General features: G+C 35.7%; 1 protein-coding gene across 1 annotated transcript; it reads right to left on the reverse strand.

Moving 5' to 3' along the window:
• Positions 1-228: 228 nt before the first annotated feature.
• Positions 229-15,206, reverse strand: oc90 (otoconin 90). The gene is made up of 15 exons (XM_051136885.1): positions 15,164-15,206; positions 13,409-13,471; positions 13,068-13,263; positions 12,572-12,678; positions 11,737-11,868; positions 11,511-11,576; positions 11,221-11,271; positions 9,913-10,029; positions 9,658-9,765; positions 8,370-8,462; positions 6,735-7,856; positions 5,785-5,886; positions 3,513-3,684; positions 1,407-1,513; positions 229-1,301 (listed from the first exon to the last, which is right to left on the reverse strand). The coding sequence occupies exons 1-15, from the start codon at positions 15,204-15,206 to the stop codon at positions 877-879; spliced, it is 2,904 nt and encodes a 967-aa protein (XP_050992842.1). The 3' UTR covers positions 229-876.
• Positions 15,207-15,671: the final 465 nt, after the last annotated feature.

The raw sequence follows: 15,671 nt of genomic DNA on the forward strand, positions 1-15,671 counted from the left end.
CTGACATTTCTTGATATTTTCGAGATTTATTTTTTTGTTTATTTTGGTCTTTTTTGACCATTTGTTAATTAAAATAAGCTAAACTAAAATAAAATATAAATATTTGATTAAAAACTTGATGTCTTGAAAACTAACTGAAATAAGTTTAAGCTGATGTACAAAAAATATTAAATGAAATAAGACTAATTTTTACATAATAAATGGCTTTATTTTTTAATTACACCAACATCAGTTACTAGTGAATAAAAAATACTGAAAAAATATGAAAATTCAACTGTTGGCATTTACGATCCTTTAACAGGTCAAGCACCAGCAGATCTTGGGTGATGATCTTGTGTGGCCTCTGGATACTGAGCGAGTTCAAACTGAGCTTAACTTTTCATTAAATATGCATCAAAGTAAGAAAATATGTGAATATGTGACCCTGGACCACAAAACCAGTCTTAAGTCACTGGGGTGTATTTATAGCAATAGCCAAAAATACATTGTATGGGTCAAAATTATTGATTTTTCTTTTAAGCCAAAAATCATTAGGATATTAAGTAAAGATCATGTTCCATGAAGACATTTTGTAAAATTTCTACTATAAATATATCAAAACTGAATATTTGATTACTAATATTCATTATTAAACACTTAATTTGTACAAATTTTAAGGCAATTTTCTCAGTACTTAGATTTTTTTGCACCTTCAGATTCCATATATTCAAATAGTTGTATCTTGGCCAAATATTGTCCCATCCCAACAAACCATCAATGGAGCGCTTATTTATTCAGCTTTCAGATGATGTATAAATCTCAATTTTGAAAAACTGAGCCTTATGACTGGTTTTGTGGTCCACGGTCACATATAACAAAATACAGAACTGCCTCATTCTATTGCTCCAGTTCTTCTTCCTCCTCTTCTTCACCTTCTTGTTCTTTTTCTTTCTCCTCTTCTTTTTCCTTCCCTGGCTCCTCCTCTTCCTCTTCCTCCTCCTCCTCCTTCTCCTCCACTTTAATATCCTGTTCTGGTTTGCTGTGTGTGGGGATTTTGTTGAGTGCAGGTGAGTGTGGTTGTACATGTGTGTTTGATTGGTTTTGTGTGTTCGTTTGAGGTCGGGCTGGGGTCATTTCATTGCTCTCCTCACTGGAGTCCTGACTGGATGATTGAGCTGAAGAATGAGATTTATGGTGGCATGGTGGGCGGGGCCCAGAACACGAGGAGGTGACTGAGCGGTTGAAGTGTGAAGCTGCCATACACTCAGCAGTCGATCGATCGCAGATGCACTGCAGTCGGTCACACACACTCACACCAGAACCTGCAACACATACATAACACGATTATTAACACAGAACTGACCTCCAAGAAAAATGTTTGTAATTTTAATATTTTTGGCATGCATTGTGTCTGTGTAATGCAGTACATTGAGGTTTTCCTTTGTGGCAGCTGATGTGAGCGTTGAGCTTTCTGTTTTTCCTGCAACCCAACACAATGAGTTGCTCCAAACAGCACTGCTGCAGAAAACAGCACCTGACACAGAGACACGTCAAGGACAGTCAGGACACAACGGAGCTTCACTGAATGTTATTTTCTGTGTGTACAAGTATATACATTCCCAGTCAATAGCTTGGACACCCTTAACTTATGACGTGTTTCTTATGATCTATTTATTTGATCAATTATTGCAAAACGGTTTATAGCAAAACAGTAAAATTGCGAAATATTATTACAACTTAAAATAGCTGTTTTGTGTTTGAAAATATTTTAAAATGTAATTTATTTATTTGATGCCAAGCTGAATTTTCAGAATGATTACTCCAGTTTTTAGCATCATTGATCCTTCAGAAGTCATTTTAATATGCTGATTTAGTGCTCAAGAAATCATACACTGACCAAAACTATAAACACAACTCTTTTGTTTTTGCCCCCATTTTTCATGAGCTGAACTCAAAGATCTAAGACTATGTACACAAAAAGCCTATTTCTCTCAAATATTGTTCACAAATCTGTCTAAATCTGTGTTAATGAGCACTTCTCCTTTGCCGAGATAAACCATCCACCTCACAGGTGTGGCATATCAAGATGCTGATTAGACAGCATGATTATTGCACAGGTGTGCCTTAGGCTGGCCACAATAAAAGGCCACTCTAAAATGTGCAGTTTTATCACACAGCACAATGCCACAGATGTTGCAAGTTTTGAGGGAGCGTGCAATTTGCATGCTGACTGCAGGAATGTCCACCAGAGCTGTTGCCTGTGAATTGAATGTTCATTTCTCTACCATAAGCCGCCTCCAAAGGAGTTTCAGAGAATTTGGCAGTACATCCAACCGGCCTCACAACCGTAGACCACGTGTAACCACACCAGCCCAGGACCTCCACATCCAGCATCTTCACCTCCAAGATCGTCTGAGACCAGCCACCCGAACAGCTGCTGCAACAATCGGTTTGCATAACCAAAGAATTTCTGCACAAACTGTCAGCAACCGTCTCAGGGAAGCTCATCTGCATGCTCGTCGTCCTCATCGGGGTCTCGACCTGACTGCAGTTCGTCGTCGTAACCGACTTGAGTGGACAAATGCTCACATTCGATGCCATCTAGCACTTTGGAGAGATGTTCTCTTCACGGATGAATCCCGGTTTTCACTGTACAGGGCAGATGGCAGACAGCGTGTATGGCGTTGTGTGGGCGAGTGGTTTGCTGATGTCAGTGGCCCATGGTGGGGTTATGGTATGGGCAGGCGTAAGTTATGGACAACGAACACAGGTGCATTTTATTGATGGCATTTTGAATGCACAGAGATACCGTGACGAGATCCTGAGGCCCATTGTTGTGCCAATTTATTTACGACCATCACCTCATGTTGCTGCATGATAATGAACGGCCCCATGTCGCAAGGATCTGTACACAATTACTGGAAGCTGAAATCATCCCAGTTCTTGCATTGCCAGCATACTCACCGGACATGTCACTCATTGAGCATGTTTGGGATGCTCTGGATCGGCATATACAACAGCGTGTTCCAGTTCCTGCCAGTATCCAGCAACTTTGCACAGCCATTGAGAAGGAGTGGACCAACATTCCACAGGCCACAATCAACAACCTGATCAACCCTATGCGAAGGAGATGTGTTGCACTGCGTGAGGCAAATGGTGGTCACACCAGATACTGACTGGTTTTCGGACCCCCCCAATACAGTAAAACTGCACATTTTAGAGTGGCCTTTTATTGTGGCCAGCCTAAGGCACACCTGTGCAATAATCATGCTGTCTAATCAGCATCTTGATATGCCACACCTGTGAGGTGGATGGATTATCTCGGCAAAGAAGTGCTCGCTAACACAGATTTAGACAGATTTGTAAACAATATTTGAGAGAAATAGGCCTATTGTGTACATAGAAAAAGTCTTAGATCTTTGAGTTCAGCTCATGAAAAATGGGGGCAAAAACAAAACTTTTGATAACTGCTTGTCCTAACTGAATCTGTAGCATTTTTTCCAGTAAATATGAGTGTGTTTGCGTGTTCTTACCGATCCAGTTGGTCTACTGGGTTTCCTGTCCCTTGCTGTCCACAGTAGCAGCCATAGTGTTGATACTCTTGAGGACATCGTCCGGTCAGACAGTACAGCATTTCTCCCAGAGCAGACATGTCTCTCAACACCTCTCCAGATGCACTGTATTGGAGGAAAGAGGTGCTGCACTCTACCAACACACACACACACACATTAAGATTAATGCAACCACACTTCTTTGATTCTGGCGTCTTGTCATTTCTCTCTCATCAGTTCTGTGTCTGTTTGTTACTTATTCAATATAGGTATGATTACACGCATTATAGTTTGATTTCAGCAACACTAAAGCTTTCATATGTCTTCTTAAAATATCATGTAAACAGCTTAGTCTGACTGAAATTGTACCAGCTGGTTTTGTCAAGTCAGACTAACAGACCAAAGTAATGCAATTGTAGCTTGGCTTTGTGCAGCATGAATACAAGGTAATCGGACTACAGTTAGCATCAATGCAATTTGTGCAGCAATGTGTATTTAAAGGAATAGTTCACCCAAAAATGAAAATTCTGTCATTAATTACTCACTCTCATGTCGTTCCAAACCTGTAAGACTTTTGTTCATGGTCAGAACACAAATTAAGATATTTTTGATGAAATCCGAGAGCTTTCTGACCCTGACAGCAATGTAACTACCACGTTCAAGGCCCAGAAACGTAGTAAGGAAATTGTTAAAATAGTCCATTTGATACTACGAGTTCAACTGTAATTTTATGAAGCTATGAGACCGTTTTAATTTTGACAGCAATTTTTTATTTAGTCTTAGACTTTTGACTAAAATGCCATTTTGTTTTAGTCATATTTTAGTAATTTTAATTGTTTTAGTTTTAGTCTACTAAATATCATACGATTTTCTACTGTAGATTTAGTCGGCTAAAATCTAATGGGTTTAGTTACATTGTAATGCATTTATTAAGCATTTCTTTAAACTTTCCAAACTCATTATATAGGTTTGATATTAAGTTTTTATCATGATAGACACAGATTTAACAGCTGTGACACACAACATTCCTTTATATTAAAATGAAATGAAACCACTTCTCATAAAGAAACAAGAACATGGAATCTTTTTAATGAAATACCAATGGTTATATAGGCTAATTATGCATTCTTAATAACAACTTGTTTACTACATTCTTTATTCTTTCAAACTGAGGTATTTATTTATATAAATAAATTTAGCTTAATCTTTTTTATGGCTACTAAAGTGATTCAGTCAAGAGCAGATTGTCTGTCTTTTGTTGCTTGATTAACATCAATGCCATAGACAACAGGAACTAAATTAGGCTACTGTGCCTTTAAGACAGAATGCACGGAAGCGATGTACTAATACGCATATGATAATCTCCCAATTGTTTACTAAATGGTTGGGAGAATATCAGACATGTATCAGTACATTGCTTATGTTCACCTAAGACATAACTGACTGTGTTTATGTGAATACTTGTCAAAACTGTCATTTTGTGTGCATTTCTCTGTTCACGCACTCAGAAAACCGGACCAAATTGAGTTTTCTTTTGCGTCGTTAAAAATATCCATATCTGCTCTTCTCTTATTCCCAGATATTGACAGATCAAATGTACACATATAACCTCCTAACCATGTCGTTCTAAATGAATCTCTTCCCAAATTGTCAATCCCTAACGTTTTGTCTTGTTTTTATTCATTGACGAAAATTTCAATAGATTTTAATCATAGTTTTTGTCATTCAAAACTAGTTTTATTTTATTATTGTCTCGTTTGGCAGTGAAAAAATGTCACTGACGAAAATTATGACAAAACTTAATCGTCAACAAAACGAACACTGTTATGAGAATGCAAAAATAACGACTTTATTCAACATTTTTTTCTCTTTCATGTTAGTCTTCGATGCACGTTCACAACAGTACCACTTCATAAAATTAAGGTGGAACCACTGATGTCCCATGGATTATTTTATCAATGTCCTTACTACCTTTCTGGGCCTTGTACGTGGCATTTGTCCTGCTGTCTATGCAGGGTCAGAAAGCTCTTGGATTTCATTACAGTACCTTAATTTGTGTTCTGAAGATGAATGGAGGTCTTACGGGTTTGGAACAACATGAGTATGCATAATTAATGACAGAATTTTCACTTTTGGGTGAACTATCCTTTTAAGGCAAGACACTACAGGCAAAACCGTTCCTTTTTCAGACTATTGAAAAGAAGTATGTATGTATATGTATATGTTTTTGTCCTTTTCTCTGTATATTTCTCACCTCCAGAGTTGTCTTGCTGCTGCTGCAGATCTGACAGTCCAGCAGCCTCCAATAAAGACCAGAAAAAGAGTGGCGCCGCCCGTCTCCTGACCCGGTGAGACTCTGGGAAACAAATACACACACTGATTTCTCCTGAGTATAGATGCATATGCACAAGTGTTTTGAGAATAGCTTAACCTAATTTACCCAAGCAGGACATGTTCTTGGATGAACATCCTTGTACAACATTACCATACCAATCAACCAGTTAGATTTTAGGAACAGGGTTATCATCAACCAGTAATTTTCTTCTGATTTCACAAGTTAGGTATGAACAAGGTTGGACTCACATTTTGAGGTTCTCGAAGCAAAAGTAGCCATAATTGGGTAAGCTTCTATCTACCTTTTTCTTCAGTGTGGAAGTAAGCCTATAGGTGAGACTTCCAGTTCATTATTCGCTATAAGAAAATAAGAAGAATAACAACGTGCAGTAAACAGTAAAACTGTTTGCACTACAAATCAGTGTGTTCATAATTAAGATAATACATTAAAATAACATGGTAAGACACCAATTTGCAATATCAATCAGAAAAACAAGCTGTTTTGTATAGCTAAAAACAGCTGGACACGGATGAGACCGGAAGCGAGACTCAATTTACACATTTACAAAGTCCACTCTTACAGGAAGATAAATGTGGATAGTAGTGAACAAAAACTACTGTACAACAAATATAATTTTTGAGCCCTCATTTGCCCCAATAGCAATAGTGTTATAAGTATAGTGTTATAAATCTAAATTACTTTTTAAAAAATTAAGATATAAAAAATATTGCTAGGTTTACATTATTAACTGTGAAAATGCGTCATCACATCCTTTTTCACAACCATTTTCAGTCTGTTGATCCAGGAACACGTTATGCTTGGTTAAATTATATTGTTTTATTGAAGTTACTGTGAATTGTCAACATTACCAATTTTCTCTGATTCCTGTGAGCTGTCAGATGGCGTATTCTCTTCCTCTTTTTCCTGCTCCTCTTCCTCAGCAGACTCCTGCTGAGCTGTAGTGGTCAATGACGGTGAGCGATCCAAGGCAGGACGGGGAGGTTTCTGGGGATGAGGGGCGGTTTCAACAGAAGCGTAGCCTGATGTTGTGGTCCGTGTGCTGACGGGCTTGTGAGGAGGAACTGCAGATGTGGTCTTGTGGTTCTTAGTTGGTTTTGCAGATGTGTGAGCTGTTGGTCTTGGTGATACACTGTGAGGTCTAGGGAACCACATGGATGGACTGACCTCTTTGACCCTGGATGGGATCACAGTGGTTTGAGTTGTCACTGATTCGTCTGCTTCTTCATCACTTTGTAGATCTTCCCTACTGTCTTTCTTGTGCCTTTCATCCTCTTTAGATAGAGATGGCTTTGTGTTGAGTTGTGTTTGAGTAGCTGGTTTGGTCGTGCTTAAATAGCCAGGTTGTTCTGCACTGCTTTCCTGACTTTTTCCTGTCTCTTTGTCTTCCTCACTCTTCTCGATGTCTTCAAACAAAATCTCTTTCTCCCCACTTCCTTTCATAAATGGAAGTTGCACCAAAGTGCTTGCAACTACTGTGTTTTTATAGGTAGCTGTTGGCAGGGTTGTTTTGGGATGTGAGTTCTGATTGGTTGTTATTTTAGTGGATGTGGTCATCGGAACTATATAAGGGCTTTGATTGGTTTGTGTTGAATGTTCTTCTGTTTCTCTGGCACTCACTGTCATTTCTCTCTCCTCTGGTGACTCATTGCTCTTTTCCTCTGTTATGATGTGTAAAGGTGGGCTGACATATGGTTTAGCAATGCCACTTAGGTAATTAGTTGTAGTATGTGCAGGTGTGTGTGTGACAGGTTTTGAAGTGTTGCTTGCAGAAGACTGAAGTGAGTCTTCATCACTCTCATTGTCATCCTCCTCAGATGAGTTATGGTCAGTTTGTGTGTGAGTTGTTGGTGTCGTGTGGGGTGTATAGTAAGGACTTGTGTTTGAATGAGTGTTTGTGTATGTATCTGGTAATTCTGTGACAGACTGTGATCCTGTTGTTGCGGTTAGTGTTATGCTACCAGTCAGCTCATCTGTCATAAAACCAAAATATCACAGTCAGAAAACATGCTGAATGTTTTAATGAGATCATCTGCATATGTGACCCTGACCACAAAACCAGTCATAAGTGTACATAAGTGTAAGTTATACATCATCTGAAAGCTGAATAAATAAGTTTTCCGTTTATGTATGGTTTGTTAGGATAGGACAATATTTGGCCGAGGTACAGCTATCTGGAATCTGATGGTGCAAAAAAATCAAAATACTGAGAAAATCACCTTTAAAGTTGTCCAAATGAAGTTCATAGCATTGCATATTACTAATCAAAAATTACGTTTTGATATATTTACAGTTGGAAATTTACAAATTATCTTCATGGAACAAGATCTTTACTTAATAACCTAATGATTTTTGGCATAAAAGAAAAATCGATAAATTTGACCCATCTGATGTATTGTTGGCTATTGCTACAAATATACTTGTGCAACATAAGACTGGTTTTGTGGTCCAGGGTCACATATGTTTTCAGTAGAAGACATGCTCACTGTTTGTGCTCCACTCCATTGCATTGTGGGTAATGAGGATTTCCTCTTCATTTTTGTCTCTGCCTGGCTCTTCTGTCATCAGCACAGCAGTAACTAAAATACAGAAAGTGCAACACAAGTCACGTTATTATGGTTTTAAGATGAAATGTTTATTTGTATATTCTAATATTATCTAAAAATACTACTATAATTTAGAATTAGTGTATAATTGTATTGTATAAATTGTATTATAAATTTAATAAGAAAGTGACCCTGCTGTTGTTGTTGTTTAATAAAAATACAACTAAAACATCCTTCTCCATTAATTAAAATGAAGCTTAAATAAAGTAAAATAAAATAGAAATATCTGATAAAAAACTTGAATTAAGATAAAGTATTAATATTAATCCTACTTTATTAAAATTGAAATAAAAATAAATAAAAACAACAACATGCATAACAAAATGAAAACTGAATATAATAATATATTAATATGAATAAATTATTAATATTACTAATATATAATGATATAAAAATAATACTAAAATAACACTAGTGCAGAAGGAAGTCTTACACGCTTGGAAAGACATGAAAGTGAGTAAATTATGCCTGAATTTTTAGTTTTGGAGTGTCTATTTACACTAAGTGCAAACAGCCTGCCTTGTTGGCAGAGGCTATTTACAATAGCTCTAGTCAACTCTACAAAAGACAAAGTGTCATAGTCTTTTTGACGCAATTGACCCGAGTTCGAATCCGCCTTTTGCCAAACTTTTTTTTTCTCCCTTTTCAAATCTCATATCATATCGGAAAGGCATTTATTTTCAATAAAAATTAAAGAAACAATCCAAAAGTTGAAAACAAAGTATGGTGTAGGTGTAGGGAGGGCTTTATTGTCCCAATAAGGTGGCATCCATTTAATAATTTGAACTAAAGTTATAATTTACACTTGAGTTATGCTTGGTAATTTATGGCATTGGTACTTAATTTACATCTTCAGCTAATGTATATAGGCTTTTTCTTTATTTTAAATTGCTTCATTATAAACTAGAAGAAGTCAGCAGCTACAAAAAGGAATGTAATAGAAATTCTAAAAGCCTTAGCTGAACTCAAACTGTGAAGTTTAAAGGCTTGTCGCCATTTAGAATCATTTGATCACATTTGAGCAGTGAGTGTGCTGGGATTCCAAAGAAGTCCTTGATATACAACTTAAGATAACTTTGTTTATGTTCTAACTAAAAGCTCAAATGCAAAAACCAACACAGTGCATCTGAGGTTATATCTCAGGCTGTAAAAAATGGCACACTCTTACCATCCTCATATTTCACTGCCTCCTCTTCCGCTCTTTCAACTATACTTCCTCTCTCTGAGTTTTTGTCCATTTCTCTTTCCTCTGCTTCATTCTCCTCTTCCTCTGGACCTGAAGATGAAGTTCAGCAGCTTAGATAAATTAAAGTCTTTAGGTGGCTGAGGATTACTGGAGTTCCCAGAACTAGCGATATGAGGGAGAAATGACCCTCTGAGCTACAGAAAAGAGTCTAAATATAAGTTCAGTGAAGCACTTTACCTGACTCAAATATCCCAGGGAGCTTTGTGCTCTGGATATTGCTGCCCTGAGAGCCGTTAGCCAGCACCAATTCATTGGTGAAGTTACTCACAGTCTCATTCAGTGTGCCATTTAATCCTGAAAGACAAGAGGGAGGCATTTTATATGATATTTAAAAAAAGAAATCCTGAAGGACAGAGTGGATCTTGTTCACTAATAATTGCTTAGGATTCCTTATATACACAGAAAATACGTTCTTATGCAAAATTCCAGCTGGAATTTTATCTTGTACGCACATGTGTCACACATTATTATCATAATAATATTTCTACAGTAAGTCTCAGTACTATATTTTATACAAAAATATTTTCAAATATTAAAATATTACTATCATTCAAAAGTTTGATTTTGGTTGATTTGGTAAAAATGGCAATATTTTGAAATATTATTACAATTTAAAAGACCTGTTTTCTATTTTAATATATTTTAAAATGTCATTTATTCCTGTAATGAAAAGGTATTTTTTTTTCTGTTTATAAATGTATAGGAAATGTGTGTGTGTGTGTGTGTATATATATATATATATATTTTTTTTTATTTTTTATTTTTTTTAACTGTATATATATATTTACATTACTAGTTAAAAGTTTTTGAACAGTAAGATTTAATGCTTTTTAAAGAAGTTTTTTCTGCTCACCAAGCCTGCATTTATTTGATCCAAAGTACAGCAAAAACAGTAAAATTTTGAAATATTTTTGGAAACTGTTTTCTATTTGAATATATTTATGAAGATTTTATGAATTGAAAGTTCAGAAGAACAGCATTTATCTGAAATATAAATCTAAAGCATCCTTACTAAGTAAAAGTATTACTTTCTATAATTTCTTTACCAAAAAAACTCAAAAAGCTTTTTATTTCAGATAAATGATGATCTTTGGATCTTTCTATTCATCAAAGAATCCTGAAAAAATGTACTCAACTGTACTTGAATATTGATAATAATAATAATAATAATAATAATAATAATAATGAATGTTTCTTGAACAGCAGATCAGCATATTAGAATGATTTCTGTAGGATGATGTGACTGAAGACTTGAGTAATGATGATAAAACTTGAGCTTTGATCACAAGAATAAATTACATTTAGCAATATATTCAAATAGAAAGCAGTTATTTTAGCAGTTATTGGATCAAATAAATGCAGGATTGGAGCAGAAGACATTACAAAACACATTAAAAATCTTACTGTTGAAATACTTTTGACTGGTAGTGTATGTATGTTGGCATGTTTGTTTACATCAACAGATTCCATATTTCTGTGCATTACCATAGAACATGATCTCCAAGTCAACGTCTGATGGAGAAAGCTCCACCCTGTCTGAGACACAAACCACACTGTTAGTTAATCAGCATATCTAATGTTTAATATCTAATGCATCGCTCATGTTTGGGTAATCTGCTATTTCACTCAAAAATGCAGTATATGCAGTATATAAAGCATATTTTAAAAGCAACAAAGTGCTGCACAGCTACTACAAATATACAGACAACAATAAATATATCAAATTTTTAAAAAAGGATAAAACAATGAACTGATGTGGGTTTAAACATCCCCACCTGTTCTATTGACCATATCAACAGTGTAGGTGTCATTATCGTGTAGATCCGTCACAAAGGGAGAGACTGAGAAGAACATAAAAGAGAGATGAAAACTATGAAAACATTCTTATGCTGCTATATATTTATCTGATTCTGAACACACTTATGTGCCACTGAAATTTCTCATCACTTCATCTCATTTGTGAAAGGTCAAGGTGCTTGTGCTCTGATTTAATACTGTTACCTGTCTGTGATGTGATTGGTTGGTTATCTCCAACCTGTTTTGTGACTGGATGGTTGGAGCTGATGCAGTTGATAACCATCTGATCACAATGACAGAATCCTTCCTCACAGAAATCCAACATATCTGCAGATGCTGTATACAGAATTGGGGTCAACTGTTTTCTGTAACTTCATCGTTTCATACAGTAAATTCTATACTTTGCACGTTAGCTTTGTAAACACTGGATCGGTGCTTCCGCCTACATCACATGCATGATTTCATAATGCGTGAGGTCGAGCTAATGCAAGACGAGTGGTTAAGAAGTATATAAATTTGTATTTTTTCTTAGAAAACTATCAATCATTTTGCTAGATAAGACCCTTATTCCTCAGCTGGGATCATGTAGAGCCCTTTGAAGCTGCATTGAAATTGCAATTTGGGCCTTCAACCCATTGGCTCCCATTGAAGTCCATATGGACTGGAAAAATCCTAGAATGTTTCCTCGAAAACCTTAATTTTCGACTGAAGAAAGACGTGAACATCTTGGATGACATGGGGTAAGTGAATTATCAGGAAATTTTCATTCTGGAAGTAAAATTCTCCTTTAAAATGATCATGATGAACAAATAAATGTTTGTTGGTCACAAACCTTATTTTAAGAAATAGAAAAATGCTATTGGGTTTTGTGAAAGGGAACCAGGTTGATACTGTAATTTCCGAGTTGGCCTACAAAACTGTCACTGCAGCGCTTTATAAGCATATAGTACAAATATTTTTAGCCCCTTGTCAGAAATACCTTCCTTGACTTTTTGAAAGGCAAAAATCTGCTGTGAAAATGTTTTTAAAAAATATGTACCACAACTAGAGTTGTAGCTGCAGGTGTAGTTGTTGTACGTCGGTGTCCTCCGACTGCAGTTTCTCTCCTTTAGCTCTTGCGAACATCTCCAGTGGGTAAGACAACACCTACAACACAATCACATTGATTTTAATTTGTAATTTATTAGTATATATGTATTTATACAGATTCCAAGAAAACAGGGCGGCAAAGGAAATGAAAACATTAATGTTCTCTGATCTCACTATAGATGTGGGTGTATGTGTGCGCCTTCAAATCAAATTATATTCGTATGTGTGCATTTATGTTAATATATGCACTTTAATATAAAGTGCGTGTTTGTTTTTTTTACACGCTTCACTGATCTGCCTGTTTTTATTTTTAATATCGCGTTGAGTGTTTGTGTGTGTGTGAGTGCGGACTCCACTGTGAAGTTAATAAATCCATTTAAAATCTTTCTACCCCCTCCTGAGTCTAATTTTATCCGCTTCCTATCTCTCTCTGCGCGCTCTCTCACCGGTCGAGTGCGTCGGCAGGCTTTACGTGCGCGCTCGCGGCGTCCCGCGTGTTTGCGTTGCTGCAGTAATGTCCGTGATTCTCGATGTCCCCGGGACAGAGTCCGGTCTCACATCGCAGGTTAACCGTGAACTCCAACACCGACCGCAGGTCATCAAACACAGCGTACAGCCAGGTGAACCGCACACCCAGACAACCTGTACGTCAAACACACACAAACATACGTCTATTTTAACTATAAACGATTGTTTATGTGATTTAATATATATATATATATATAATGGAAATTATGTAAATAAAGTGTCCGTATAATATCTTGTGGGCATTCCAATCAGAACTCACCAATCAGAAGCTCATCAGAATTGAGGTCACTTGTTTCTGGGCAGAAAACTGCAGTTCCATGAACTGTACAGAGAAAAGTATTTGTCGTACATTCATGTTTTTGACATGGATAATTCATATGTTGTCACCATAACATTCCAATAAGCTGAATGCAGTGTAATATTATGTAAACAGGAATACAAGAATGTTTGCCCAAATGTAACTTGGACCACAAACCAGTCCTAAGTAGCAAAGCATTTGTAGCAATAGCCAATAATACATTGTATGGATATATGCCAAAAATCATTAGGATATTAAGTAAAGATCATGCTCCATGAAGATATTTTGTAGATGTCCTACCGCAAATATATTAAAACTTAATTTATGATTAGTAGTATGCATTGCTAAGAACTTCATTTGGACAACTTCAAAGGTGATTTTTTTCAATATTTTGATTTTTTGCACCCTCAAATTCCAAATTTTCAAATAGTTGTATCTTGGCCAAATATTGTCCTATCACAAACCATATATCAATGGAAAGCTTATTTATGCAGCTTTTACATGATGTATAAATCTTAATTTTAAAAAATTTACCGTTATAACTGGTCCAGAGTCACAAATAAGGTATGAAATCTAAGTATATTAAACTGTTTAGCACAAACTGCATATTTTAGATGGTAAATATTCTTTTTCTTATTCACACTATTTTTTGTATTATATATTATTAATTTATCTCAAATTACTTAATATAATACTTGCTTTGGAAATGGGGCCCTTGACACTATTTCATTCATTTTTCAAAATTGTTGACTTGAAAATTTTCGAAAAAAAAAAAAATAATAATAATAATTATTATAATAATTATAAATTTTCACTACAAATCAACGTAAATGTTTAAGTCGAGCAACAAACCTAAAACAAGAACCACTCCGAATATTGTTTTATTTTTTTATTTTATGTAAAATCCAATTGTTATTTATATTATTTTATGATTTATCTTTTTTTTTTTTTTTTTTTTTTAAATATACTTTCATAACGTGCAGTGAGTTAAAGGTTAATGAACTGATGATTTTGAATAAAACATTTGATACTAAGGAAAATTATTGGTAGAATTTTGTGTTAGAAGCATTGAAGTATTTTTATCCTTGAATGGTGACTCTTAAAATAACAATTTTATAAATATTTTAAACAAAATTTTAGACTTTAGATTTTGGTCTTGTTCACTAATCGCTTAAGAGTTCTTATGCAAAATTCATAAGAAAATAAAAACAACAGAAAAACAGTAAATATTACTTTTAAAGTAACTTTTTTTCTTCGTAATATATGTTAAAATATATTTTATTCATGTGATGGAAAAACTGAATTTTCAGCATCATTACTCCAGTCTTCAGTGTCACATGATTGTGACCCTGAATCACAAAACCAGTCTTAAGTAGCACAGGTATGTTTATAGCCAAAAATACATTGTATGGGTCCAAATTATCAATTTTTCCAAAGATTCCACATTTTCAAATAGTTGTATCTCAGCCAAATATTGTCCTATCCTAACCATACATCAACGGAAAGCTTATTTATTCAGCTTGCAGATGATGCATAAGTAATCTAAAAATTGACCCTTGTGACTGGTTTTGTGGTCCAGGTTCACATATGCTGATAAAAAAAGTGTAGGAACTAAAAATAATTATCATGCAAATTTCAGTTTCAGTGTGATGAACTCACTTTCACTCTTTCACCTGCACCTTTACTCCTGACAGACAAGTGTTTGCATATTCTCACCTTTCTGCAGGATGAAGAGGAGAAAAACGTTCAGCAGCCTCATTTTTATCTGCTACAAAACAATCAGTTGTACCATCCAGTATTCCTAGGTTTAGTCCAGCACAATGAAGAGGCTGAACCAAGAGCTTCAGCAATCAGACACATGCATCCAAACTCTGCGCTTCGCAATCTCTTCTAATACAGGTGCGTGTAAGAGATGAGAAAACAATCCCAAAATGAACAAAGGCCTATTTAGGACACTCTAAACGGTCAAAGGGCAAAAGGCAGAATGGTTGTCATAGTAACAGGGCTGCAGGAAGTACACACTCTTTACGTTTGAATCAGGTCACACATAAGTTGAAGTTGGATCTCTCTCTCTCTTTCTCTCTCTCTCTCACACACACACACACCTTCTATAGCTCTCTTTTATGCAGGGTAAAGGTCATGACCCCAACTGATAACTGACCTCCTCAAACAACTGACCATTGTGTTTATGTTTGTGTGTGAACAGGAACTCAGGTAAGGATCA

The sequence above is a fragment of the Labeo rohita genome, chromosome 2, assembly GCF_022985175.1.
Source record: "Labeo rohita strain BAU-BD-2019 chromosome 2, IGBB_LRoh.1.0, whole genome shotgun sequence".
Taxonomy (NCBI): domain Eukaryota; kingdom Metazoa; phylum Chordata; class Actinopteri; order Cypriniformes; family Cyprinidae; genus Labeo; species Labeo rohita.

What these genes read in the sequence shown, in the direction of transcription:
- oc90 (XM_051136885.1), bottom strand. Translation starts at nt 15,206, where the DNA reads ATGAGGCTGCTGAACGTTTTTCTCCTCTTCATCCTGCAGAAAG. An exon ending in TTCTGATGAGCTTCTGATTG is followed by an intron (nt 13,264 to 13,408) that starts GTGAGTTCTGAT and finishes TTTGACGTACAG; the next exon opens with GTTGTCTGGGTGTGCGGTTC. An exon ending in CAGCTACAACTCTAGTTGTG is followed by an intron (nt 11,869 to 12,571) that starts GTACATATTTTT and finishes TTCTGTATACAG; the next exon opens with CATCTGCAGATATGTTGGAT.